Source organism: Rhinopithecus bieti, unplaced genomic scaffold (assembly GCF_001698545.2).
Source record: "Rhinopithecus bieti isolate Rb0 unplaced genomic scaffold, ASM169854v2 scaffold_18862, whole genome shotgun sequence".
Classification (NCBI taxonomy): domain Eukaryota; kingdom Metazoa; phylum Chordata; class Mammalia; order Primates; family Cercopithecidae; genus Rhinopithecus; species Rhinopithecus bieti.
The window spans coordinates 66,863-92,871 of NW_016809237.1; the positions used below are offsets into that span (position 1 = coordinate 66,863).

Genomic DNA, 26,009 nt, shown 5'->3' on the forward strand with positions numbered 1-26,009 from the left:
GGGTCGAGGGCCATATGACCTATTCACCGCAAAAAGGTGTGTGCCCCTCCTACAGCCTCCTCGAGGCTGCTCTGGCCGCCCTTTGCTAACTCAGGCCCAGAAGCTACACTGCGGCTGCTTCCCAGGTCAGACAGAGAGAAACACACTTACTGTAGCCTGCTGTCGCCGAGTTGCCTCCGTACCCGTAGCTTCCATACCCAGCGCCTGGAAGGGGAAAGATAGGGTTACCGGGGACCAGCAGTGTCTCAGGCCCACCCCAGGGGCCCCCCACACTTGTTCCCAGAGCATGCACATGGGGAAGATGGGTACAGTGCAGTACGAGGGCCCTTACCAGCATTCATGTAGCCTCCGTGGTTGGCACCACCAAATCCTCGCCCGCGCCCTCGTCCCCGGATGTTCCCGCCTCTTCCCCGCCCTCGAAGATTGGGGGGTGGGGGCACTTCATTGTGCATGGGGCCTCCCATGCCGAAGCCAGGGTTATGTGGCTAGAAAAAAACACAGGGAAGTGACATTCCCTTTGTGCTCACATTGCAGGAGAAGCCATGCCTGAGCCAGGAGGTTCAAGGACCACTGCTCACCTTAGCAGCAAATTTCGGTCCCCCTCTGACGGGTACTGGGGCTCTCTTCTTTTTGTTGGCATCAAGGGCGAGAGGGGTGTCAGGGAAAAGCTTTTCTAGGGCAGCAAGGGCAGCGTAGGCCTTCGCCACCTTTTTGTTGGAACCAGCACCTTGGAACTTCTGTCCATCCACTTCAACCTGGAAAGTGCAGACAGAGGTGACCCAGTGCCTCCCTCTAGGGGCAGGGGGACCCCAGGCCTCCCTATGGGATTGCCCCAGCAGGCAGCTCCAGGCCGCGCACCTCCATGACGAAGCGCTTGTCGTGGCTGCCACCGGTCTCGGAGATGAGCTCGTACTTGAGCCCCCGCCTTTTCTCGTTCAGCTCCATGACTGGGTTCTTGCCGTGCTTTGTCAGGATTGGCCCCTGCTGTTTTACGTTCTCAGGGAAAATAGAAAAGACGACCGACAAACTCAGCTATGGGCTTTCCAGCCACACAGGAGGAGCAGCAGGACTGAGACAGGGCCTCTGCTCCTCATACACTGCCCGTCCTTGCCAGACAGTCTCCACTGACTCTAGTGAAGGCCTTCCAGCAATGTGGCCTTTCCCTGTGCCTCCCCTCTGAACATCATGTTCTCAACCCAGGGCCACCCCAATGTAGCCCAGGATGCTGAGACAACACTCACAAGGCCCTCCCCGACACAGCTTGTAGGGCAGCACCCAGCTTCCTATGCGGGCTTCTGGCCTAAAAGGTCAGCTTTTTGGGGCAAATTAACAAGGACCAGTAACCACCTCACTGACAGGACACATGGCTCCCCGCTCTGTCCTGGCCGTCACTCCCAGCACCCACCATGTGCTCACCTCGGCAGTGGCATCTGAGGGAAAGGCCGCACTAGGGGTTGAGACAGCTTCTACCACTGGGGCGGGGGCCACCACCGCTGGCTTCGCCTCAGTTTCCTCAGCCGAGTCCTCCCCTTTGCTAGAATCCCTGCCTTCAGCACCCGTCGGCAAGCCCATGTCCTGTAACACCTGCAGAGGTAGCAAGACCCCCAAGGTCCCAGTGAAGCAGGGCTCAGCCTGGGAGCCATGCATGCAGGGCCTCCCCATGGCCTACAGGCACCCAGAAAGCCATCTGGAGAAGGGCTGTTTCCTTTCAGCTTCTGCTCTCAGGAGGCCCTAATGTCCAACCATGTTTGGGGACCCCTCTGTCTGCCAGCCACAGCCGGAAGGCGTTCTTGGCACATGTGACCTGCAAATAGCCGTCATCTAACTATATGTGTTTTTAGGATCTACATGCCCTCCCTGAGAGACAATGGCTCATATGGGGCCCAAAACAAAGATCATGGTTCTGCTATTATAAGACAGTGACGCTGGCCACACTTACCTTAACGGCCACATGCAGCTTGGCCGTCTTTTTGGAGGGTCCAGAGGCCTCGAATGAATTACCATCAACCTCCACAGACATGGTAAAGATGGGGGCATGGACGGGCCCAGTCTGGGACACCAGCTTGTACTGCAGCCCTGGCTTCAGCTGGTTCAGCCGCATCAGAGCATTCATAGCTTGGGGGGGCTCTGCCTTCTCCTCTACAGAGAGAACACCAAGGTGGCTCTGGATCAGCACGATGGCAGGTCTCCACGAGAGAGCTCTGCCGATCCTAACCCCCGGGCCTGCCTCTGTGGCGTAACACAGTGGGTGGGGCAGCCACACAAACTAAACCCAGCTTGCACCTCTCCTGTGGCCTCCAGCTGTGGCACCATCATCCTACTCATCTTCTACAACCCCAATCATGCCTCATCATTGTTAAAGGATTCAGAAATCACAAGTAAGAAAAATGAAACAAAAGCAGGCGCTCCCTATAGCTTCAGGGTGAGCCTTCATAGGACCAGATGGATAAAACAGCAGCATGAGGGGATGTCTGCACCTTCCTGTTTTTTTATCTATTTAGTTTTTAAAATCTTTCAACACTGAATTTAAGCAAGGTCTCGCTCTGTTGCCCAGGCTGGAGTACAGTTAGTTGCTCACTGCAACCTCCGCCTCCCAGGCTCAAGTCATCCTCCCATCTCAGCCTCCCAAGTAGCTGGCACTACAGGTGTGCCACCACACCCAGCTAATTTTTGTGTTTTTTGTAGAGACGGGGTTTCGCCATGTTGCCCAGGCTAGTCTCAAACTCCTGAGCTCAAGCGATTCTCCCGCCTCGGCCTCCCACAGTGCTGGGATTACAGGCGTGAGCCACCGCGCCCGGCCTGTACCTTTCTTCTGAATCTTCTTCTTCTTTTTGCTGGGAGACTTCTCTTCCCCGTCCTCCTCCATTGGGCGTTTCATGGGCGTAATGGCATAAGTGGTGCTGGGTGGGATCTGAACTGCAAGGAGAGAGCAGGTCATGGCTGAGAGATGCAGATGGCCACTCTTCCTGGAGCCCCAGCCATCAGGCAACCGCCGTGGGCTTACCGGTGTAGTCCACTGGGTTTTCATTCTTTGGTTTCTTGGGCATCTTGGAAGGCAGAGGGTCCATGCCCAGGACTTTATGGAGCTGGCCGAAGGCAGCGAGTCGCAGTGCGTGCTGGAGAAGGGGAAGAGGCTCTGACTCAGCTGCCCTGTGCTCCCAGTCATGGAGTGTGCGCTCACTACTGCCTTCTGAGGAGGGGCAGAGCTGAAGGGCTGCTAATGGTCTCCTCTACGACAGCAAGGGGTCCCCCACCAGCCAGGGGAGAGCCTGACTGCTCAAGTCCAGCCTTGCTGTGGGGGAAGGCCAGCCTGTGACCACCCCCCTTCCAGAGGAATACAGGAGACCCCAACCTGGGGACTGGTTGCCACACGGAGCCATGTGGTAGCCTGCAGGGGAAGGTCCCCCGGAGCAGTCCGCACAGCAAACACATCTCCCAGCACCACTCAGTGTCCGAAAATGGCACTCGAGCAAGCCAAGGGAGGGGGCAGACGACAACCAGGCATGGCACCAGGGGAAAGAAGCAGCCCAGATTGGGGCGCCCTGTATCAGACACGATTCCTTTGCCTTCAGTCCCCGACCTGAGCCTACGAGTCCAGGGGCTACCCTGGGAATACCCAGTAATGGAACTGGAAGCCAGTGATTACAGACTGGGTCAGGGCGCACGGTGGCAATGGCGATGACTATACCTGCGCACTCTGTGTGATATCTTCCCGTTGCTGTCTGTCTAGATGCCCAATAGCATCAGTGGCTTCTTTTTCACAAGGGTCATAAATGCCAGAACCATCTGAAGGCAGGAAACAAGGAAGATATGCAGAGGATTATCTTTTAGCATCTCTGAAGAGGTGTGCTGGCTGAGGGAACTAGGTGTGTTACCCCCCGCGCCCCATCCACACCCAGCTCTGGAAAACATGCCTAGCTCGGTGACCCACTCGGCGTCCAGCCCTTGACAGAAATAATTCACAAGTGTCTCAGAGCAAGAAAGTCACGTGGGAGTGGGTCACCACTGCCCCGGATCCGCCCTCTGAATGACGGCTGCGGACCCGGTCAGGGCTGGATATGATGGTGCCAGAGGGTAGTCACATGCTTCAGCTCTAGGGAGTGGACATGGGGCTGCTGCTGTCCTAACCCAGTCAGTGTACCCGCCAAGAGGCGGCCTGGAACCCTGTCCTTTCCCTGCAACCTGCAAAGCACAAGGCCCCAACCTGGCATCACGATGCCCGACGCCAGGCACTCCAGCACTCTCCGCAGCGCCTCGCCAGCACCCATCGGTCTGTTGGCCGTGCCAATGGATTTCTCACACAGGAGCTCGAGAGGCTGAAAGGGAAGAGGGACAGTGAACCAAGAGCCTACAGGATGAGGCCGGCCGCCACTAGGGAGCTGTCACTAGATGAGTGGGTCAGGGCACACGTGGGACTCATAGCCATCCAGTCAGGTAAAGTCAAAGCCTCAGGGCTAAGCCTGAGCCAGGGCACCTAGGACAGGGAGGACCAGACCTGATATCCTGCAGGCTGTGTGAGTTCAGAGACCAAGCTGAGGTTATAATGTAGTATCTCATACTTAAAATCTAACCATTTATTTACAAATATAAAAACCACCCCAACTGTGGGCTGAAAAAAAAAGCGACAGCTGGTAAGAACTGGTCCTGCGTGAGAGCATCTGCAAACCTTCCCAGAGGGATCATTCCCACCTCCTGGCCAGCCTCCTCCTGGGATTGAGCCGTGAGACCCCTGCAAAGAACCCTGACTCACACTGTCCCAACCCCAACCCCAGGTGTGGCAAGCAGGAGCAGCTCCACAGGCAGCTCTGGAGAGTACACACCAGCCACATGTCAAGGGGCCACTCTGGCTCCGTGATCATCAAGTGTTCCTGGGATATCCTAGAGACTCTGTACACACCATCCCCTAGTAGCCATAGCAACATGCCTTACCCAGCCTCGGAGGGGACCCCAGGTGGGCACGCGAGTGCACAGGTCCCTCAGGACCCGGATCACAATGACACAGGACTTCAGTCCGTTGGCTCGAGCCTAGGGGAACAAAACACAGGCTCTTCAGTCTGAGGCACCGCCCAGGGCACCGGTCAACATGAACAACACAAGTGTCACGGTGCTGCTTTGCCAAGGGTAAACAGTCAACGATGGAGACCACCAAGGGTGTGGCCAGCCGCAATCTCAGTAGGTGTACAAGAAAGTGTTACTCTTAACACAAAGCAGCAGCAGCAGCCCACCAACTCAGTCTCAGCCTCTTTTGGGGTCGAATTTGTTGAGGTGCACTCCTTTAGGACCTGCGGAACCGCAGGTGCTAAGCTCGGCACGGCTATCGTCAATGTTAAGGAATCTTTATGGTGACAGTTAGCCAAGTTAAAACTTAGGAATTCTCTACCAAAAGACAAAGAGAAGAACAAAATGCAAACCTGGAACCACTTGGCGTGTCGGAGGGACGCCAAGGCAGCAAGGCATTTCTGCCTGTCCAGAACGTCCGGGGGGTCGTTGACTGATAGCGTTTCTATTCATGGATGGAATAAGAAGACAAGGCACAGTTTGACCAAGGGGTTTCTGTCAGGTGGAAAGGGGATGTGGCAGCTTTCTAAAGGGCAGCTGAGTTTCCCAGAAGCTGAATTCATCTCCACCCTGGACCAGGGAAGGAGAAACTAGAGCACATTGAACTCTGCCCTGTGAGGAAATTGTAAAAATTGGAGGCCCCATCCAAAAATAAAAAATAAAAGAAAAAAGAAAGAAAAGAAAAAAGAAAACAAACATAAAAACAAAAGTGGGGAGTTATTCTAAAAGGAATAATCTCATGAGGGAGGGGAGAGATAGGTGGAGCCTATCTTCTAATCCTCTTCCCTTGCCTCCTCCCCATGTTCTCCCAATAAATTAGCTATGCTAAAATGTTCAATAGGAAAAAAATTAAAAAGGCCAGGAGAGAGGAAAGGAACTCCCTCTCTGCATCCCACAACAGCCATCCCAAGGCATATGCGGCAAAGGGGACCAACTCCGCCCACCAGGCGGGACTGCCCTAGCCCCAGCCCTTGACAGAGAGAGTCCTGTTGGTCAAAGGTCCAGCGTCCCTACGTTGATCAACTAGAAGGGCTTTGGTAGTCGGAATCAGCTATGAGAACCAAAGGTAAACAGCAACAAGGGCGCTATGCCAGCCTATGCTGCGGCCAAGCCAAGCGTCAGTCTTCTCTGCCATCTGCACGCCAGGGGTTTGGATAAGGCCTGAAGACAGGCACACGAGGGGCGGGCCATGGACTGTGAGCACATTATTAGTGCGAGGTCCAACGAGGTAGTCTGAAAAACTGGACAACTGTTTAAACTTTATCCAAAACTCTGTATCAGCTCTTTGTGCTTCTGTCACTTTAGATGATAAGAGCCACGGCAGAGGACAAACGAAGAGGCCCTCAGCTCAGCTGCAGCACAGGCTGTTGGTAAACTCCAACGTGGTGCTCATGCAGAAACCGTCTGGTTGTCTCATCTTTAAAACCACAGAATCACCAGGGACACACTTCTCCACAGCCAGAGAACGGCTCCACAGAAAAGCAACTTCCACATTCACGTTTGAGAATGTTCAAGGATGAAGTTAAAGGAAAATGGTGCAGTCCCCTACGAAAAGTGCTACTCACTTTTAGTGTGACCGTTTTGTCAAACTCCCAAGTACTCAAAGCCAACGGGAGATGTGATCTCAGAGTAAAGGTGGTCAATCTACAACGTAGCCTTTTACCAAAGCAGTCTAAAACTGAATAGCACATTTGAATAGTGAGGGAACACCACGTTTTCAAAGCCCTGCCAGCCTGTCTCGGCCTCCCTACCTCCAGCTAATACTTTCTCCATTTCTTCTCTGACAACAGGGGATGTCAGGTGGATGGTCAGGGACAATGGAGGCTCTTTTGTGTTTTTTATCACAATCGCAGCATCGTCGACAGATTGCAGTATTTCATACTTGTCTTCTGTTACAGCCTAAAAAACAAAACGCAACTTTCAAAACACTTTCTCATCAAAGCAATCAACAATTTTATCTGGCTCCACCTATTCCTGCAGCAGAAAGGCCAACTTCTTGGGTATGATGTCCCAAAAGTGACTTCACCTGGGGTGTCAGGATCTCTCTAACTGTCCAGGTTTTGGGGCCATGTTTTGGGTACTAGAGAGAGGGGGTAACTAGTGAAAGAAGCAATTTCAAAAAGGGGCTTAAAAATGCAATGGTAAGGCCAGGCACGGTGGCTCATGCCTGTAATCCCAGCAATTTGGGAGGCCGATGTGGACAGATCATGAGGTCAGGAGATGGAGATCATCCTGGCTAACCCAGTGAAACTCCGTCTCTACTAAAAATACAAAAAACTAGCTAGGTGTGGTGGCAGGCGCCTGTAGTCTCAGCTACTCGGGAGGCTGAGGCAGGAGAATGGCGTGAACCCGGGAGGCGGAGCTTGCAGTGAGCTGAGATCAAGCCACTGCAGTCCAGCCTGGGCAATACAGCGAAAGTCTCAAAAAATAAATAAAAACAAAAAATAAAAACAAACAAAAAAGCAATGTTAGGCCAGGTGCAGTGGCTCACACCTGTAATCCCACCACTTTGGGAGGCCGAGGTGGGAGGATCACAAGGTTAGGAGATCGAGACCATCCTGGCTACCCAGTGAAACCCTGTCTCTACTAAAAATACAAAAAGAACTAGCTGCGCGTGGTGGCGGGTGCCTGTAGTCCCAGCTACTTGGGAGGCTGAGGCAGGAGAATGGCGTGAACCCAGGAGGCAGAGCTTGCAGTGAATCGAGATCACGCCACTGCACTCCAACCTGGGCAACAGAGAGACTCTGTCTCAAAAACAACAAAAACAAACAAACAAAAAAGCATTGTTAGACCAAGTGCGGTGGCTCACGCCTGTAATCCCAGAACTTTGGGAGGTTGAGGCGTAACCTGGCCAACATGGTGAAACCCCATCCCTACTGAAAATACAAAAATTAGCTGGGCGCAATGGCAGACGCGTGTAGTCACAGCTACTCAGAAGACTGAGGCAGGAGACTCACTTGAACCTGGGAGGCAGAGGCTGCAGTAAGCTGAGATCGTGCCACTGCACTCCAGCCTGGGTGACAAGAGTGAGACTCCATCTCCAAAAAAAAAAAAAAAAAAAAAAAAAAAAAAGGAAAAGCAATGGCAAAGAGTTTAGGATCCAGGAGGAGGAGACCCTCCTTTCCTCCTTTTGCCCTTTAGTGGGTAATTAACTTTGGATAAATCTCTCATTCAGACTTACGGCTCTAATCTGTAAAATGGACTTAATGACATGAACTACACCACAAGGCTGCTGGAAGCCTCAACCAGACACTGCGCGGAAAGCGGAGGACACTGCAGAGTGGGCATCCAGCCACTGCTACTTCCATGCTGGGATGAGCAGCCAGACAATGTAGAATAAAACCTGTGTGCAGTAAAATAGCCAGTGTGCAGTATCCTATGATGCATCTAAAAGTATGTACTTGCTGCAAATGCACATCTACAACGACCCTCACAACTATCCTTATTCTTGATACCATTGTATATAACGTGACAAAGAAAATTCAAGCTTTTGGCTGAGGGCGGTGGCTCACGCCTGTAATCCCAGCACTTCTGAGAGGCCGAGGCGGGCGGGTTACTTGAGGTCAGGAGTTCAAGACCAGCCTGGCCAATATTAGGAAATCCCGTCTATACTAAAAATATAAAAAAATAGGCTGGACGTGGTGGCTCATGACTGTAATCCCAGCACTTTAGGAGGCCAAGGCGGGTGGATCACGAGGTCAGGAGATCCAGACCATCCTGGCTAATACGGTGAAACCCCATCTCTACTAAAAATACAAAAAATCAGCCAGGCGTGGTGGCGGGCGCCTGTAGTCCCAGCTATTCGGGAGGCTGAGGCAGGAGAATGGCGTGAACCCGGGAGGCAGAGCTTGCAGTGAGCCAAGATTGCGCCACTGCACTCCAGTCTGGGAGACACAGCGAGACTCTGTCTCAAAAAAAAAAAAAAAAAAAGCCACGCGTGGTGATAGGCGCCTGTAATCCCAGCTACTTGGGAGGCTGAAGCACAGAGGCAGAGGGTGCAGTGAGCTGAGACTGTGCCAATGCACTCCAGCCCAGGGGACAGAGAAAGACAGTCTCGAAAAAAAAAAAGAAAAGAAAATTCAAATTTTAAATATTTTTGCTGAAGGAAGCTAAGTATATTGGGAAGAGAATAAATACATTGAAAAAATCTGAAACAGGATTTCTCAACTTCAGCACAACTGAACTTCTGGGCTGGAAAATTCTTGGTTGGGGGAGCTACTCTGCACATGATAGGGTGTTGAGCAGCATCACTGATTTTCACCCATCAGGTGCTGACAGCACCACAGCACCCCACCACCACGCTGTCAACAGACACTGCCAAAAGTTATCAGGGCAGGGGGGTGATTCATTCCTCTTAAGGAACCACTAGAAATGATTTTTAAAATCCCTATTATTTTCATCTTTAAGGAATAATTACTGGCCAGGCTCAATGGCTCATGCCTGTAATCCTAGCACTTTGGGAGGCTAAGGCAAGCAAATAGCTTGAGGCTAGGAGCTCAAAACCAGCCAGGACAACATAGTGAAACCTCATATCTACAAAAAATTTTAAAAATTCGCCAGACATGGTGGCACACGCTTGTGGTCCCAGTTACTCAGGAGGCTGAGGTGGGAGGATTGCTTGAGGCCAGAAAATCAACGCTGTAGTGAGCTGAGATTGCACCACTGTACCCGAGCTTGGGCAACAGAGCAAGAGACCCTGTCTCCTTTAAAAAAAAAAGGGGCAGGGGGGGCGTGGGCACGGTGGCTCACGCCTGTAATCCCAGCACTTGAGGAGGCCGAGGTGGGCGGATCACGAGGTTCAGGCCATCAGGACCACAGTGAAACCCCGTCTCTACTAAAAAAAAACACAAAAGAATTAGCCGGGAGCGGTGGCAGGCGCATGTAGTCCCAGTTACTCGGGAGGCTGAGGCAGGAGAATGGTGTGAACCCGGGAGGCGGAGCTTGCAGTGAGCAGAGATCACGCCACTGCACTCCAGCCTGGGTGACAGAGCGACCAGCCTGACCAACATGGAGAAATCCCATCTCTACTAAAAATACGAAATTAGCCAGGCATGGCGGTGCATGCCTGCAATCCCCACTACTCAGGAGGCTGAGGCAGGAGAATTGCCTGAATCCAGGAGGCGGGTTTTGTGGTGAGCTGAGATCACCCCATTGTACTCCAGCCTGGGCAACAAGAGTGAAACTCCATCCCGCTCCCCCAGCCTGCCTCCCCCAACCCCCGATTACCACTATGGGCCAGACACAGTGGCTCACGCCTGTAATCCCAGAACTTTGGGAGGCAGAGGCAGGCAGAATACCTGAGGTCAGGAGTTCAAGACCAGCGTGGCCAATGTGGGCTCTACTAAAAATACAAAAATTAGCTGGGCTTGGTGGAGGGCACCCATAATCCCAGCAACTCAGGAGGCTGAGACAGGAGAATCGCTTGAACCCAGGAGGCGGAGGTTGCAGTAAGCCAACATCACACCACTGCACTCCAGCCTGGGTGACAGCAAGACTGTCTCAAAAAAGAAAAAGAATTATCACTATGCTGATGTACTTTCAAAAGAAAAAGGAAAAAAAGAAAATTATCATACAAAAATTTCACAGCTTCATCTTCGATGGCTCCTCAGAAGTATCTAATGCACTTCCATTAGCTCCACATTTTAAGTTTTGTCCTGAACCTAAAATTGTCAGTCCCATGTGAGAGAATACAAATCTGCATTGTGTGAGTAAATCAGGTTTTTCTTTCTAAGGAATAAGACTAAAACATTCAAAGGCTATGGTGGCTCAGGCCCGTGATCAAGAGTTCAAGAACAGCCTAGGCAACGCGGCAAAAACTCATCTACACACACACATACACACAAAACAGCTGGGTGTGGTGGCGCACGTCTGTAGTCCCAGCTACTCGGGAAGATGAGGTGGGAGGAACACTTGAGCCAGGGGAGGCAGAGGGTGCAGTGACCCAAGTTCATGCCACTGCACTCCAGCCTGGATGACACAAGACTCTGTCAAAGATTCAAAGATGCTTGTACACTTCTTTTTTGCTCATCCTATACATAAATACAGGGGGACTGTGTCCTGAGGAGGCAACACCTGGCAGAGGTTCTAATTCCTCCAAACAGCCCAGCTGTGGGTCTTGGGATCTATTCCTCAGCTGCCCTGCAGCTCTGTCACATCATCTGTCCCACTTAGAGGAAGATGAAATAACACACATCAAGAGCACATCTGGTTGAGGGCCTGACTTTAGTAAACACTCAATAAACAGAGACCATTATTTATGCAATACTTTCACAATGAAACAAATACATGGTTTTTAAAAAAAAATTAAAAAAAAGATCTTTTAGCTGGGAGTGGTAGTACATGCCGGTAGTCCTAGTTACTCAGGGCGCTGCAATGGGAGGATCACCTGAGACCTGGAAGTGGAGGTTGCAATGAACTATAATTGCCCTGCCACACTCCAGCCTGGGCTACAGAGCAAGACCTTCCTTATCTTTAAAAAAAAAAAAAAAAAATTGGCCAGGCACGGTGGCTCATGCCGGTAATCCCAGCTCTTCGGGAGGCCGAGGTGGACAGATGGCTTGAGGTCAGGAGTTCGAGACCACCCTGGCCAACATGGCGAAACCCCATCTCTACTAAAAATACAAAAATTAGCTGGACGTAGCAGCACGTGCCTGTAGTACCAGCTACTCGGGAGGCTAAGGCAGGAGAATCGCTTAAACTCAGGAGGCAGAGGTTGCAGTGAGCCAAGACTGCACCACTGCACTCCAGCCTAGGCAACAGAGTAAGACTCCATCTCAAAAAAAAAAAAAAAGTGTGTGGTGGCTCACACTTCTAATCCCAGCACTGTGGGAGGCTGGGGAGAAGAGGACTGCTTGAGGGCAACAGTTTGAATCCAGCCAGGGCAATACAGCAAGAACCCCTCTCTATTTATAAAAATAAAATAAACATATACAAAAAATTTTCAGCTGGGTGCTGTGGCTCACGGCTGTGATACTAGCACTTTGGGAGACTGAGATGGATGAATGAATCACCTGAGGTTGGGAGTTAGAGGCCAGCCTGGCCAACACAGTGAAACCCCGTCTATATTAAAAATATAAAAATTAGCTGGGTGTGGTGGTGCACGCCTGTAATCCTAGCTACCTGGGAGCCTGAGGTAGGAGAATCATCTACCTCAGAGGTAGAGGTTGCAGTGATCTGAGATCGAGCCACTGTACTCTAGCCTGGGCAACAGACTGAGACTCCATCTCAAAAGAAAAAAAACAATTCTTTACATTTAGCTTTGGATCCAATGGAAGAGATAACAACTCTGCTATCTATCTAGCTATCCATCCAATGGAGCCTAGACGTGAAGTTTATGCCCAATGATCTTCGGCTTGTGTGCTGCCTGGCACAAAACAAGCACGGGGTCCTTATGACCCCTGCAGTCAGGTTCCACAGAAGCTCAGTGGCTTGTTGGTGTCCTGCTCGTCACCTACTGAGAAGACACATGCACAGCAAGTGCCAGGGCAAGTCTGGCATGTGCTTCTTGGAGCATGGCCTAGCTGGACACTTTTTCCTGGGCCCCACATCCTCAACCAGCACGTCTACCAACCACCCACCTACCCGGCAGTGACAGCCACACTTACAGCAAGCTGGATGGCCAGGTTGTCGGCCACCTTGTCTAGGAGGGCGGTTGTGGGCTTCTCCTTACACAGCAGCACCAGCTCCAGATCCAAGTCCCCCTTGAGTAGGAGGCCCTTTGCCACCAGGCCCACCCGCATCACTCCCCGCAGGGTTCTGGTCATGTGCTCCGTCTTCTGTTCCCTGAGGGACAGACCAACATCCAGCTCAGTGAGGAATTCAGTCTGACCACGACCCAGAGGTCCCAAGACAGGCTGGAGTCTCTTAGAAAACAGGAGCCAACCCCTACCCTACGAGGTCAGATCGAGACCATTCTGGCTAACAGGGTGAAACCCCATCTCTACTAAAAATACAAAAAAATTAGCTGGGCGTGGTGGCGGGCGCCTGTAGTCCCAGCTAAACTTGGGAGGCTGAGGCAGGAGAATGGTGTGAACCCGGGAGGCGGAGCTTGCAGTGAGCCGAGATCACACCACTGCACTCCAGTCTGGACCACAAAGCGAGACTCCGTCTCAAAAAGAAAAAAAAAGAAAACAGGTACCAACCCCTACCCTGGCTACCCTCTCTACAAGAAAGAAAACGACGACAGAAAACCTCACTTACCCAGCCCCTTCTTTACTGTCGTCCTCTGGGGGCACATCCATGTTTTCGGACTCTGCCTGCTCGCTGCTACCCTTTTCCTGCTCGTCTATCCAGTCGGACACAGCTTTGAGTGCCCGCTCCGTGTGGGACACCATGTTCTGGACTGCCTCCAGCTCCTCTTGCGTTGGATAAACGGAAGAATGCTTTGCCATTACATGGCGGTCATCATTCACAAAAATTCGCATTGGACGCTAGGGATGTGAGAATTAAGTTAAAAATGATGTAAAGAGAGCAAGCAGCCCAACATTCATCTTTTAAGCTGCACAATTCCGAACGATGCTATATCGCTTGTGTGTAAAAACCAAGCCTGCAGGAGCACAACTGAAGGACCAAGGAGGAACAAGCAAACTGAACAGCTGTTGTGTCTGGGCAGTGGGAGACAGAATGGAATACAGAATAGATAATATTACTTTATAATCCAAAAGAGCTAATAAAAATGGTAATGGAATCAAATGCTTTGGAAAAGGTTACAAACGTCTCTGTACGTGAGTGAAGAAACAGTATCTGTGATCAAAACTTACCATTTTACTTCTGTAGTGTCTGGAAATCAAACTTTTGCTTATCTTTTCAGATCGTGATAGATGTCCTTGGTGTTATCAATACTTCAGCTCTATAAGATCAGAAAATCCTTTTAGTTTCATATAACTTATAGTAGGATTTATTTTAGCAACCAGGTACACAGTAGCAAGAATGACATGTGTGCTGCCTCATGAAGGGCCTGTCAACACAGCAGGACACATCTTTATTTCCAAGTAACCACTGCTAAGCCAAGGCATTAACTACGTAACACTCTAAAAATGAAAACAGATGGTTTCAAGAAATCTGATCTGACTTCAGGCCTACAGACACTCAGATGGTATTTTACTTTCTTTTTTATCTTCCTTTACATAAATATGCCCATTTTTACAAGTATGAAAATATTAACAGGTCTCCAAAAAACACTACAGGTAGAAATGCTCACATCAGGCTAGGCGCAGTGGCTCACGCCTGTAATCCCGCCACTTTGGGAGGCCAAGGCGGGTGGATCACTTGAGGTCAGGAGTTTGAGACCAGCCTGGCGAACATGGCAAAACCCCATCTCTACCAAAAATACAAAAATTGGCTGGGTGTGGTGGGCACCTGTAGTCCTGGCTACTTGGGAGGCTGAGGCACAAATATCGCTTGAGCCCAGGATACGGAGGCTGCAGTGAGCAGAGATCACACCACTGCACTCTAGCACGGGTGGCAGAGCAAGACTTCATCTCCAAAAAAAAAAAAGAAAAAAAAAGGTTTACATCAAAATCTTGGTGCTTGGAGAAGGAAAAGAGAGGGAAGGAGCTCTAATCCCTGACAGTAATGAAGAGATGGAAGAAAGACATGTGGCAAAGGGTCCCAAAAGGTTTCTGTAAAATGAGAAAGAACGAACCTCCCGAAAAGTAAGTATCTGAAGTATCAGGTGGACGACGACAACCACAGCAGGTTCAACTCTGAAGATGCTAAGACAACTGAAGTGCACAACAGAATCTTTCAGGACAAACTAAGCCATAATTACTATTTCGGTCTCAGTATCATGCCGACTCCAACCTACTCAATTCCCACTCTACACAAACAGTCTGGTCCATACTGCAATCTTCCAAATGAGTAAACAACCAAAAAACCCCATCAGCACAATACATACCAGATGAATCTACCCCCTACAGGCAACTGCCAGCCCCTTCCGACTAAACTAGTTCCCAGCCAGCAGAGCAGGCTCAAACCTGAAAAGGCCCAAGCATCAAGGATAAATTCTGACATGCTGGCCAAAACAAGAACTTCCCAAAATACCCAGGACTACCTAGCAAAATCTAACTGCAAAATCTAAACATCCCAAACTTAAAAACCTAAGGGTGCTTGAGTGAGGTGGCTCACGCCTATAATCCCAGCACTTTGGGAGGCTGAGGCAGGCGGATGACGAGGTCAGGAGATTGAGACCCTCCTGGCTAACACAGTGAAACCTCATCTCTACTAAAAATACAAAAAATTAGCCGGGTGCGGTGGCGGGCGCCTGTAGTCCCAGCTACACGGGAGGCTGAGGCTGGAGAATGGCGTGAACCCGGCAGGCAGGGCTTGCAGTGAGCCGAGATTGCGCCACTGCACTCCAGGCTGGGCGACAGAGCGAGACTTTGTCTCAAAAAAAAAAAAAAAAAAAAAAAGAAGTCAGGAATTTGAGACCACCTTGGTCAACATGGTGAAACCGGTCTCTCCCAAAAATACAAAAATTAGATGGACGCGGTGGCGCACACCTGTCATCCCAGCTACTAGGGAGGCTGAGGCAGGAGAATAGCTTTAGAGGCAGACATTGCAGCGAGCTGAGATTGTGCCACTGCACTCCAGCCTGGCCAATAGAGACTCCACCTCAAAATAAATAAATGAATAAATAAAACCTAGGGGTCGCCGGGCACGGTGACTCACGCCTGTAATCCCAGTACTTAGGGAGGCCAAGGCAGGGGTATCACCTGAGGTCACGAGTTCAAGATCAGCCTGGCCAACATGGTGAAACCCTGTATCTACTAAATATACAAAAAATTAGTCGGGCGTGGTAGCACATGCTTGTAATCCTAGCTACTCAGGAGGCTGAAGCCCAAGAATTGCTTGAACCAGGGAGGCGGAGGTTACACTGAGTCAACATCACCCCATTGCACCCCAGCCTGGGTAACAAGAGCAAAACTCTGTCTCATTAAAACAAACAAACAAAAAAAACCTAGGGGTCAAATGATACGCCTGCAGAGCCCAGCAACAGGACATGGTGGGGTCAAAGGCTTCATGACAGGGGAGGGATGCAAGAGAGGAGGAGTGTGAGGGGGGCATGGATGAAAAGGGCAGAAAGCCAGTCCCTGGGCTCAGTGACTCAATGCGCCTGAGACTCACACCATGGGGTGAGCCACTCGATCGATCGTCCAGAGAAAGCTTCTGCACAGACTTGGACCTGAAACTCCACTTGCCCAGCCCACTAGCTTCCTTCTTGCATCAGCAACATGGAAGCAGCCCCTCTACCCTCGGCAGGACTATGAAAATGAAACAAGTCAACCTACTTGAAGCATGCAGCACATATCCCACAGACCTAACAACCGGTACCAGATCCTACTGCTGAAAAAATCTGCCTCCCCAGGCTGCAGCGAGGGCCAGGTGTGAGTGATGTGTGTGCAAAGGGCACCCTCTCCTCCACCTCCCATGTCTCTTCACCAAGCCAGAGTCAAGCTCCAAAGGGCCTTCATTCCCCACTGATTCTGCCAAGCCAATTCCCTTGGCTGTGGTTTCCCTGGATAGTCGCAAGGACACTGGGAATCTTGTTCATGAAGTGAATCCTCATGAAGGAATTGCAGTTACTTCAGTTAGGGGAATAATACTGTGGTTGTGCTGTAAAGAACCACCTTTAACTGTTCCACACATATTTAAGACAAATTTATGGCTGAAATTATATACCTGGTATTTGCTCTGAAATATACCAGGGAGCAGATAGTAGAGAAGGATAAAACAAGACTACAGAACATGACAGCTGCTGAAGCTGGGTGACGGATACTGTAACTCTTTTGTGCATGTTTTAAAAATTCGATAGGCGGGGCGCGGTGGCTCAAGCCTGTAATCCCAGCACTTTGGGAGGCCGAGACGGGCGGATCACGAGGTCAGGAGATCGAGACCATCCTGGCTAACACAGTGAAACCCCGTCTCTACTAAAAAATACAAAAAACTAGCCGGGCGAGGTGGCGGGCGCCTGTAGTCCCAGCTACTCCGGGAGGCTGAGGCAGGAGAATGGCGGGAACCCGGGAGGCGGAGCTTCCAGTGAGCTGAGATCCGGCCACAGCACTCCAGCCTGGGCGGCAGAGTGAAACTCCGTCTCAAAAAAATAAAAAATAAAAAATAAAAAAATAATAAAATAAAATAAAATAAAATTCGGTAATACATTTTAAAAAAATGATTTGTAGAGATGGGGTGTCGCCATGTTGTGTGGGCTGGTCTCGAACTCCTGGGCTCAAGTGATCCTCCCACCTCAGTCTCCCAAAGTGCTGGGGTTACAGGTGTGAGCCACCATGCATGGCCAACTATTTTTGTCTTTTTGAGAGAGTCTCTCTCTCTCACCCAGGCTGGAGTGCAGTGGTGCGATCTTGGCTCATTGTAATCTCCATCTGCCAGGTTCGGGCAATTCTCCTGTCTCAGCCTCCCAAGTAGCTAGGACGAAAGGTGCGTGCCACCACGTCCGGCTAATTTTTGTATTTTTAGTAGGGACAGGGTTTCCCTATGATGGCCAGGCTGGTCTTGAACTCCTCAATCTCCTTGAACTGGGGAGGTAGAGAATGCCATGAGCCGAGATTGCGCCACTGCACTCCAGCCTATGTGACACAGAGAAAGAATGTCTCAAAATAAGTAAATAAAAATATACCACCACCACCACCACAACAAAAATCTACTGAAAGAAGCTCCTGGGAGAGGTGGATCGTAATCTGCAGCAGGGGATATACCAGGTGAGCCTGGATCCTACTGGAGCGCCAGAAAGCAACAAAGCGCTGGTGATTAGAACAGTCTTATCCTGAGGACATGGGAGATGACTTATGAGGTATCTCACTGGCTACATGTCAGACAAATTCAAAAAGAATCATGCTTCCACCTATGTGAAGTTCTAGAATAAGCAAAACTAATCAGTGATGGGACAGCCTCTAGGGGACGGTGGCAGGGATCACATGGGAAGGGGCCCTCCCAAGCTTTCTGAGGTGAAGGTTACACTCTCCCTCCTGACAAGGGTTGGGTATATGCAGTGGCCAGAATTCACTGACTGGTATACTAAACATCTGCGCATTATTTAAAAAGAATAAAGAGACTGCGCATGGTGGCTCACCATGTTGGGAGGAGCATTTGTCAGGAGTCCAAGACCAGCCTGAGTGAATCTACAAAAAAATTTTTTAAAGAAAAAAATAAAAATCCAACTGAAAATAAATACTAAATTCTTGTTACTATGTAAGAAGGAAGATTACAACTTCCTGCTATTTAGTTGGAAACGCCTCATAAAAATAAAGTGAGGCAGGAGCAGTGGCTCATGCCTGTAGTCACAGCACTTTGGGAGGCCGAGGGAGGCAGATCACTTGAGCACAGTAGTTCAAGGCCAACCTCGGCAATATAATGAGACCTTGTCCCTAAAAAAAATTTTAAAAATTAGCCAGATAGGGCCGGGCGCGGTGGCTCAAGCCTGTAATCCCAGCACTTTGGGGGGCCGAGACGGCCGGATCACGAGGTCAGGAGATCGAGACCATCCTGGCTAACACAGTGAAACCCCGTCTCTACTAAAAAATACAAAAAACTAGCCAGGCGAGGTGGCAGGTGTCTGTAGTACCAGCTACTCGGGAGGCTGAGGCAGGAGAATGGCGTAAACCCGGGAGGTGGAGCTTGCAGTGAGCTGAGATCCAGCCACTGCACTCCAGCCTGGGCAACAGAGCGAGACTCCGTCTCAAAAAAAAAAAAAAAAAAAATTAGCCAGATAGGCTGCGCGTGGTGGTTCACACCTGTAATCCCAGCACTTTGGGAGGCTGTGGTGGGTGGATCACCTGAGGTTGAGAGTTTAAGACCAACCTCGCCAATATGGCGAAATAGAAACCCGTCTCTATTAAAAACACAAAATTAGCAGGACATTGGTGGTGCATGCCTAGAATCCCAGCTACTCGGGAGGCTGAGGCAGGAGAATCGCTTGAACCTAGGGGGTGGAGGCTGCAGTGACCCAAAGTCACGCCACTGCACTCCAGCCTTGGCAACAAGAGCGAAATTCCGTCTCAAAAAAAGAAAAAAAGAAAGAAAAAAAAATTAGCCGGGCGTGGTGGCACCTGCCCATTAATTTCAGCTACTCAGGAGGCTGAGGGAGGAGGATCACTTGAGCCCAGTAGATGGGAGGCTGGAGTGAATCAAGACTGTGCCACTGTACTCTAGCTTGGGCAACAGTGTGTGAGACCCTGTACCCCGCCACCCAAAAAAAAGAACTATAAATATAGTTAATAATATGTAGAGGGAAGACTTGCAACTTTCTGCTACTTAGTTTGAAATGTATCATCAAAATAAAGTGGCCAGGCACAGTGGCTCATGCCTGTAACTCCAACACTTCAGGAGGCTGAGGCGGGTGGATCATCTGAGGTCAAGAGTTTGAGACCAGCCTAACATGGTGAAACCCTGTCTCTACTAAAAATATATAAATTAGCCGGGCATGGTGGCAAGCGCCTGTAATCCCAGCTACCCAAGAGGCTAAGGCAGGAGAATCACTGGAATCAGGAAGGCAGAGGCTGCAGTGAGCCAAGATCTCACCACTGCACTCCAGCCTGGGCAACAGAGCAAGACTCCATCTCAAAAAAAAAAAAAAAATGAGGCCAGGCATAGTGGTTCATGCCTATAACCCCAACACTCTGGGAGGCTGAGACGCAAGGACTGTTTGAGCCCAGGAGTTTGAGACAGCACTGAGCTATGATTGTACCACTGCACTCCAGCCTGGACAACAAAGTATAACCCTGTCTCTGATCAATCAATCAAGTGAAGAGAACTATAAGTGGATGGACAAATAGGTAAAACACAAGCAGTTAAATGCCCACAGCACAACCTAGGCTGTGTATATAGGTAGGTGTTCATTAAATTTATTTTATTATTATCGTATCTTGAGACAGTTTCACTCTTGTTGCCCAGACTGGAGTGCAATAGCATGATCTGGGTTCACTGCAACCTCTGCCTCCCAGGTTTAAGCGACTGTCCTGCCTCAGCCTCCTAAGTATCTGGGATTACAGACATGCGCCACCACACGTGGATTTTTTTTTTTTTTTCCAGAGGGAGTCTTGCTCTGTCGCCCAGGCTGGAGTGCAGTGGTGCAATCTCGGCTCATTGCAAGCTCCGCCTCCCAGGTTCACACCATTCTGCTGCCTCAGCCTCCGGAGTAAATGGGACCACAGGCATGTGCCACCACACCCGGCTAATTTTTTGTTTTTTTAGGAGAGACGTTTCACCATGTTGGCCAGGATGGTCTCCATCTCCTGACCTCATGATCCTCCTGCCTCGGCCTCCCAAAGTGCTGGGATTACAGGTGTGAGCCACCGCGCCCAGCCACACCTGGCAATTTCTTTTTTGTATTTTTAGTAGAGACGGGGTTTCATCACATTTGTCGGGCTGGTCTCAAACTCCAGACCTCAAGTGATCCGCCTGCCTCGGCCTCCCAAAGTGCTGGAATTACAAAAGTGTGAGCCACTGCACCCAGCTTAAATTCTTTATTATTATTTTTTGAAATGGACTCTCACTCTGTTCCCCAGGCTGGAATGGAGTGCAGTAGCGTGATATTGGCTCACTGTGACCTCCACCTCCCAGGCTCAAGCACTTCTTCTGCTTCAGCTTTCCGGGTAGCTGGGATTACAGGCACCTACCACCATGCCAGGTTAATTTTGTATTTTAGTAGAGATGGGGTTTCACCATGTTGGCCAGGCTGGTCTCAAACTCCTGACCTCAAATGATCGGCCCGCCTCGGCCTCCCAAACTGCAGGGACTACGGGCGTGAGCCACTGCGCCTGGCCTGAGTGTTCACTAAAATTGTATCACCTTTTTTTGTATGTTTGAAGATTTTCAAAAGATGTTACTAAAATAAAACAGATTTGACACATTAAATTTATATATATCCATGTCCATAAAGATACTTAAAAAAAAAAACGAAACTAATTTCTCATATTAGAATTTACATCCAAACTTCATACTCTGAAAACTGTTAAAAGACTAAAGTTCACCCCCAGTTGATACAGACAATCTAATAAAAACGCCATGTGACAGACTAGAGTTAGGGGTAGAAAACCACCCCATTGCCAGGCGCAGTGGATCACACCTGTAATCCTAACACTTCGGGAGGCAGAGGCAGGCGGATCACGAGGTCAGGAAGATCGAGACCATCCTGGCTAACACGGTGAAACCCCATCTCTACTAAAAATACAAAAAAATTTGCCGAGTGTAGTGGCGGGCACCTGTAGTCCCAGCTACTCAGGAGGCTGAGGCAGGAGAATGGCGTGAACCCGAGAGGCAGAGCTTGCAGTGAGCCGAGATCGCGCCACTACAGTCCAGTCTGGGCGACAGAGCAAGACTCTGTCTCGAAAAAAAGAAAAAAAGCCACCCACCAACCACTGAAGCACAATGTATCATTTGGTCAAAATATCATCCCATCCAAAATGCCTCAGAGGACACACACACGCCCCCAACACACCTGTCTTCAGCAAATGCCCTGCATGTGGCTTTCCATCTGCTCTCTTCACTGTTCAAAAGGAGAACCGTGGGTGTGCCCTTGCTATAACGAGTGCCTCACTTCACCTTCCTCTGCTGCCTGAGGCAGACCCTTGAAAAGACCCCTGAAGGGCCTTGCTGGCCTCCAGTTGGCTCTGACCACAACTGGCCAGCATGTAGTCCCTTACATGCCCGGGTCCTCCTCCCTTAGACCAGGCAACGGCAGCAATGCTTTCCGACTCACGTGGACAAATGAGTAAGAGTAGTAATTATCTGAACTAAAACAAATGTTTAAAAACTACAGTTATTGCTCCTTTTCAAGGCAACAAACCCATTTCTCTCTGTGAGCCCAAGATAAATTTGACATCCAAGCCAGCTTCTTGGAATCTGTCTCATTAACCGATCCAGGAATCTTCAGGATGAGCAGAAACCTCCCTTTCCTTTTGTTTTTTTTTTGGGAGGCAGAGGCAGGCGGATCACGAGGTCAGGAGGAGATTGAGTTACATCCGCATGGTCAACCATCAGGGGAACAGGCCTCCAGTACAGGTCGTACTGAGAGAACATAGGAAAATAGCATTTAGCCGATTGTAACCTCTTGGTTATGTGGTTTGTGTTTCTGTCGTGACCGAATTATGCTACAAACCTAGCACATCTCGCTCTGTCGCCCACATTGGAGAGCAGTGGTGCTATCTCGGCTCACTGCAAGCTCCGCCTCCCGGGTTCACACCATTCTCCTGCCTCAGCCTCTCGAGTAGCTGGGACTAGAGTAGCTGGGACTACAGGCGCCTGCCACTGCACTCGGCTAATTTTTTCTGTTTTTAGTAGAGACAGGGTTTCACCGTGTTAGCCAGGATGGTCCCGACCTCCTGACCTCGTGATCCACCTGCCTCGGCCTCCCAAAGTGCTAGGATTACAGGCGTGAGCCACCACGCCTGGTCAGAAACTTCCCTTTCAAGAGGACTTTTAGTGAGGCACACTGCTGGCAAGAAGCCTACAGCACCCACTCACAAGCAACACTCCGCTGCCCCTACCAATCTAACTTTAAATGAAAGCTGCGAAACGATGAACAATGCTGCTCTTGCAACCACATTTATTCAAACCTGGCACCAGCAATGACTATTCTTACAATTTTTATGATTCAATCCTGGGCACCAGCAACATGCAGCTTCTCTGAAAACAAACTCAAGGCAGGATCAAGTGGTAAGTGAAGTATCGCGATTTTAAACGTGACTTCGGCCGGGCGCGGTGGCTCAAGCCTGTAATCCCAGCACTTTGGGAGGCCGAGACGGGCGGATCACTAGGTCAGGAGATCGAGACCATCCTGGCTAACACAGTGAAACCCCGTCTCTACTAAAAAATACAAAAAAAAAAACTAGCCGGGCGAGGTGGCCGGCGCCTGTAGTCCCAGCTACTCGGGAGGCTGAGGCAGGAGAATGGCGTAAACCCAGGAGGCGGAGCTTGCAGTGAGCTGAGATCCGGCCACTGCACTCCAGCCTGGGCGACAGAGCGAGACTCCGTCTCAAAAAAAAAAAAATAAATAAATAAAAATAAAAAAATAAATAAATAAACGTGACTTCTTGGTGGTTTGGGATGGTTTAACACACAGGGATTCGTTTTTCTTTTGTTCCTGAATCCAGCCCACCCACAGCATGCAGTTACAGAAGCTTCAACCACAGAACATTATGTTTGTGGTGCAATGGCTATCTTTCTGACCTCTTACTAATTACACTGTGAGATTTATGGCACTTGTTGTTGGAAAAGAAACATGCCCAAGTTAGTTGAGCATGAGTGGATTAACAGATGTCTGTGGAATGGACAGGTACAGTCGCAACACCCTCACAGGTATGGCCCCACCTGTCTTCAGGGTATTTCATAAATCTTACAGCCTTCCCAGCCACTCTAGCGAATGGTCCTGAAGTGGATATTCGCCTTAGAGAGACCAAATTAGGCTTTGAAATTTACATAGACTCAACCCACCTCCTGGTTTCCTGACCTCTGGAGCTGGCCCATCCTGGGCTGTGAGCTGAAATGATACTCTCGAGCTAGGAGTCGTAGTGACTCCTTAAACTTTGACAGATTCACGCCATCAAGGGCACACTGAAAATTATTCTTAGAAAGCAACTGGCCAGACACAGTGGCTCACACCTGTAATCCCACCACTTTGGGAGGCTAAGGCGGGCGGATCACCTGAGGTTGGGAGTTCAAGACCAGCCTGACCAACATGGAGAAACCCCAACACTACTAAAAAAACAAAATTAGCCCGGTGTGCACGCTTGTAATCCCAGCAATGCCAGTCTAAAATCTTGCTATCAATGCCATTCTGAAATATTTAACAACGTGAAGTCCAGTGCAATGGTTCAGGGTTCAGACTGCAACAGTGTTACTACATCAAAGTTAGGAATAAAGTGGTTGTTTTTTTTTTTTTTGAGACAGAGTCTTGCTCTGTCACCCAGATTGCAGTGCAGTGGTGTGATCTCAGCTCATCTACAACCTCCACCTTCTGAGTTCAAGCAATTCTCCTGCCTCAGTCTACCGAGTAGTTGGGATTACAGCCACAGACCACCATTCCTGGCTAATTTTTGTATTTTCAGTGCAGACAGGATTATACCATTTTGGCCAGGATGGTCTTGAACTCCTGACCTCAAGTGATCCGCCACCCTCGGCCTCCCAAAATGCTGGGATTATAGGCGTGAGCCACAGTGCCCAGCCAGAAATAAAGATTTTAATAAATATTTTCAACTTAAAGGACTGTCCTTTATCTTATTCCTATAGTTTTGGTGATAAAGACAATCTTGTTACTCACGAAAAATGGAAATGGTGAATGATCACTAATTTAAATATATTTTCCTTGACAAAATAAAAACCTAGCAAATACTGCTGGGCGCGGTGGCTCATGACTGTAATCGCAGCACTTTGGGAAGCCAGGGTGGGCAAATCATGAGGTCAGGAGTTTGAGACCAGCCTGACCAACATGGTAAAACCCAATCTCTACTAAAAATGCAAAAATTAGCTGGGTGCGATGGCGCGCGACTGTAATCCCAGCTACTCAGGAAGCTGAGGCAGGAGAATCGCTTGAACCCAGGAGGCGGAGGTTGCAGTGAGCCGAGAGCGTGCTATTGCACTCCAGCCTAGGCGACAGAGCTAGACTCCATCTCAAAAAAAAAAAAAACAAAAAGAACAAAAAAACAAAAAAAACAGTTGGCAAATACAAGTTGTTCCTCAAATGTTTCTGGAGACCCAGGACTCCAGGCTCACTAGTGTTGTGGAGTGCCCACAGTCCTAGAGTTAGAAGCCTGGAATTTGCCCCTGGGCTCTCCAACTTGGCAGCTTTGGGACCTACAGCAAATCGCTTACCTTTCTGGTGCTGGGTGAAAAATAAGGATGAAAATACTACCTGCCTCGGGCTGCAGACAGCAAGGATTACAGGTGGCACTATGCGGAAATGTTTTGTGAACATACTACTACAAATGCAATGTATGAAGAGGATTAAATTGGGTACAGTTGTGCATGCCTGTAATACCAGTTACTCGGGAGGCCGAGGCAGGAAGATTTGTTGTGCCCAGAAGTTCAAGACCAGCCTGGGCAACATAATGAGGGCCAGTCCTTAAGAAAAAAAAAGAAAAACATTAACTGCTCTTGGATGAACCAACAGAAATGCTTTAAAATCTGCCACCACAGAAAAACATTCAACATGACTTCACGTGGGAATTATCAAACCCTCTTTCCAGCATGCTCTCAGGCAGCAAGGGGGCGAGGGAAGCATGGTTGAGAGATCCTCCCATATCTGGCCGGAGGCAGAGGCAATCCTTCCCCATGTATTCCCAGAGTGAAGCCTTGGTTTTTTTTTTTGTTTCTTTAACTTAGTGTATACTTCAATGTTTACTTTTCCTAGAACTGTATTTTTCGTTAAGATTTTTTTTTTTAAAAAAAAGACCATCTCTCACATGGACATTAAATGTTAACATTCAAATATGAACTGTTTAGTAGCAAAGGATGAAGTAAAACCTTTTTACTTTGAAATAACTGCAGGCCCGGTGTGGTGGCTTACATCTGTAACCCCAACACTTTGAGAGGCCGAGGCGGGCAGATCACCTGAGTGAGGCCAGTTCAAGATCGCCCTAGCCAACACGGCGAAACTCAGTCTCTATTAAAAATACAAAACTTAAAAAAAAAATACAAAAATTAGGCTGAGCGCTGTGGCTCACACCTGTAATCCCTGCACTTTGGGAGACTGAGGCAGCGGATCACTTGAGATCAGGGGTTTGAGACCAGCCTGGGCAAAATGATGAAGCCTCATCTCTACTAAAAATACAAAAAATTAGCTGGGCGTGATGGTGGGTGCCTGTTATCCTAGCTACTCCGGAGGCTGATGCAAGAAAAATGAGGCAAGAGAAACACTTGAACCCAGGAGGCAGAGGTTGCAGTGAGCCGAGATCGTCCCACTGCACTCCAGCCTGGATGACAGAGACTCCGTCTCAAAA

At 49.5% G+C, this 26,009-nt stretch overlaps 1 protein-coding gene across 3 annotated transcripts in view; it reads right to left on the minus strand.

Moving 5' to 3' along the window:
• Positions 1 to 26,009, minus strand: part of ILF3 (interleukin enhancer binding factor 3) — a 44,154-nt gene that overhangs the window by 8,722 nt on the left and 9,423 nt on the right. For 2 of the 3 annotated variants that reach the window (XM_017888939.1, XM_017888937.1), the window contains exons 2-17: positions 13,818 to 13,906; positions 13,258 to 13,487; positions 12,663 to 12,840; positions 6,810 to 6,957; positions 5,412 to 5,503; positions 4,930 to 5,025; positions 4,205 to 4,316; positions 3,689 to 3,786; positions 3,005 to 3,116; positions 2,806 to 2,916; positions 1,940 to 2,139; positions 1,417 to 1,584; positions 859 to 996; positions 579 to 755; positions 332 to 485; positions 151 to 204 (exon numbers count right to left, since the gene is read on the minus strand). In XM_017888939.1, the coding sequence (XP_017744428.1) occupies positions 151 to 204; positions 332 to 485; positions 579 to 755; positions 859 to 996; positions 1,417 to 1,584; positions 1,940 to 2,139; positions 2,806 to 2,916; positions 3,005 to 3,116; positions 3,689 to 3,786; positions 4,205 to 4,316; positions 4,930 to 5,025; positions 5,412 to 5,503; positions 6,810 to 6,957; positions 12,663 to 12,840; positions 13,258 to 13,487; positions 13,818 to 13,820 (2,071 nt within the window). In that variant the 5' untranslated portion in view covers positions 13,821 to 13,906. The remainder of the gene's footprint in view (positions 1 to 150; positions 205 to 331; positions 486 to 578; positions 756 to 858; positions 997 to 1,416; positions 1,585 to 1,939; positions 2,140 to 2,805; positions 2,917 to 3,004; positions 3,117 to 3,688; positions 3,787 to 4,204; positions 4,317 to 4,929; positions 5,026 to 5,411; positions 5,504 to 6,809; positions 6,958 to 12,662; positions 12,841 to 13,257; positions 13,488 to 13,817; positions 13,907 to 26,009) is intronic. The other variant, XM_017888938.1, reaches the window with a different exon arrangement.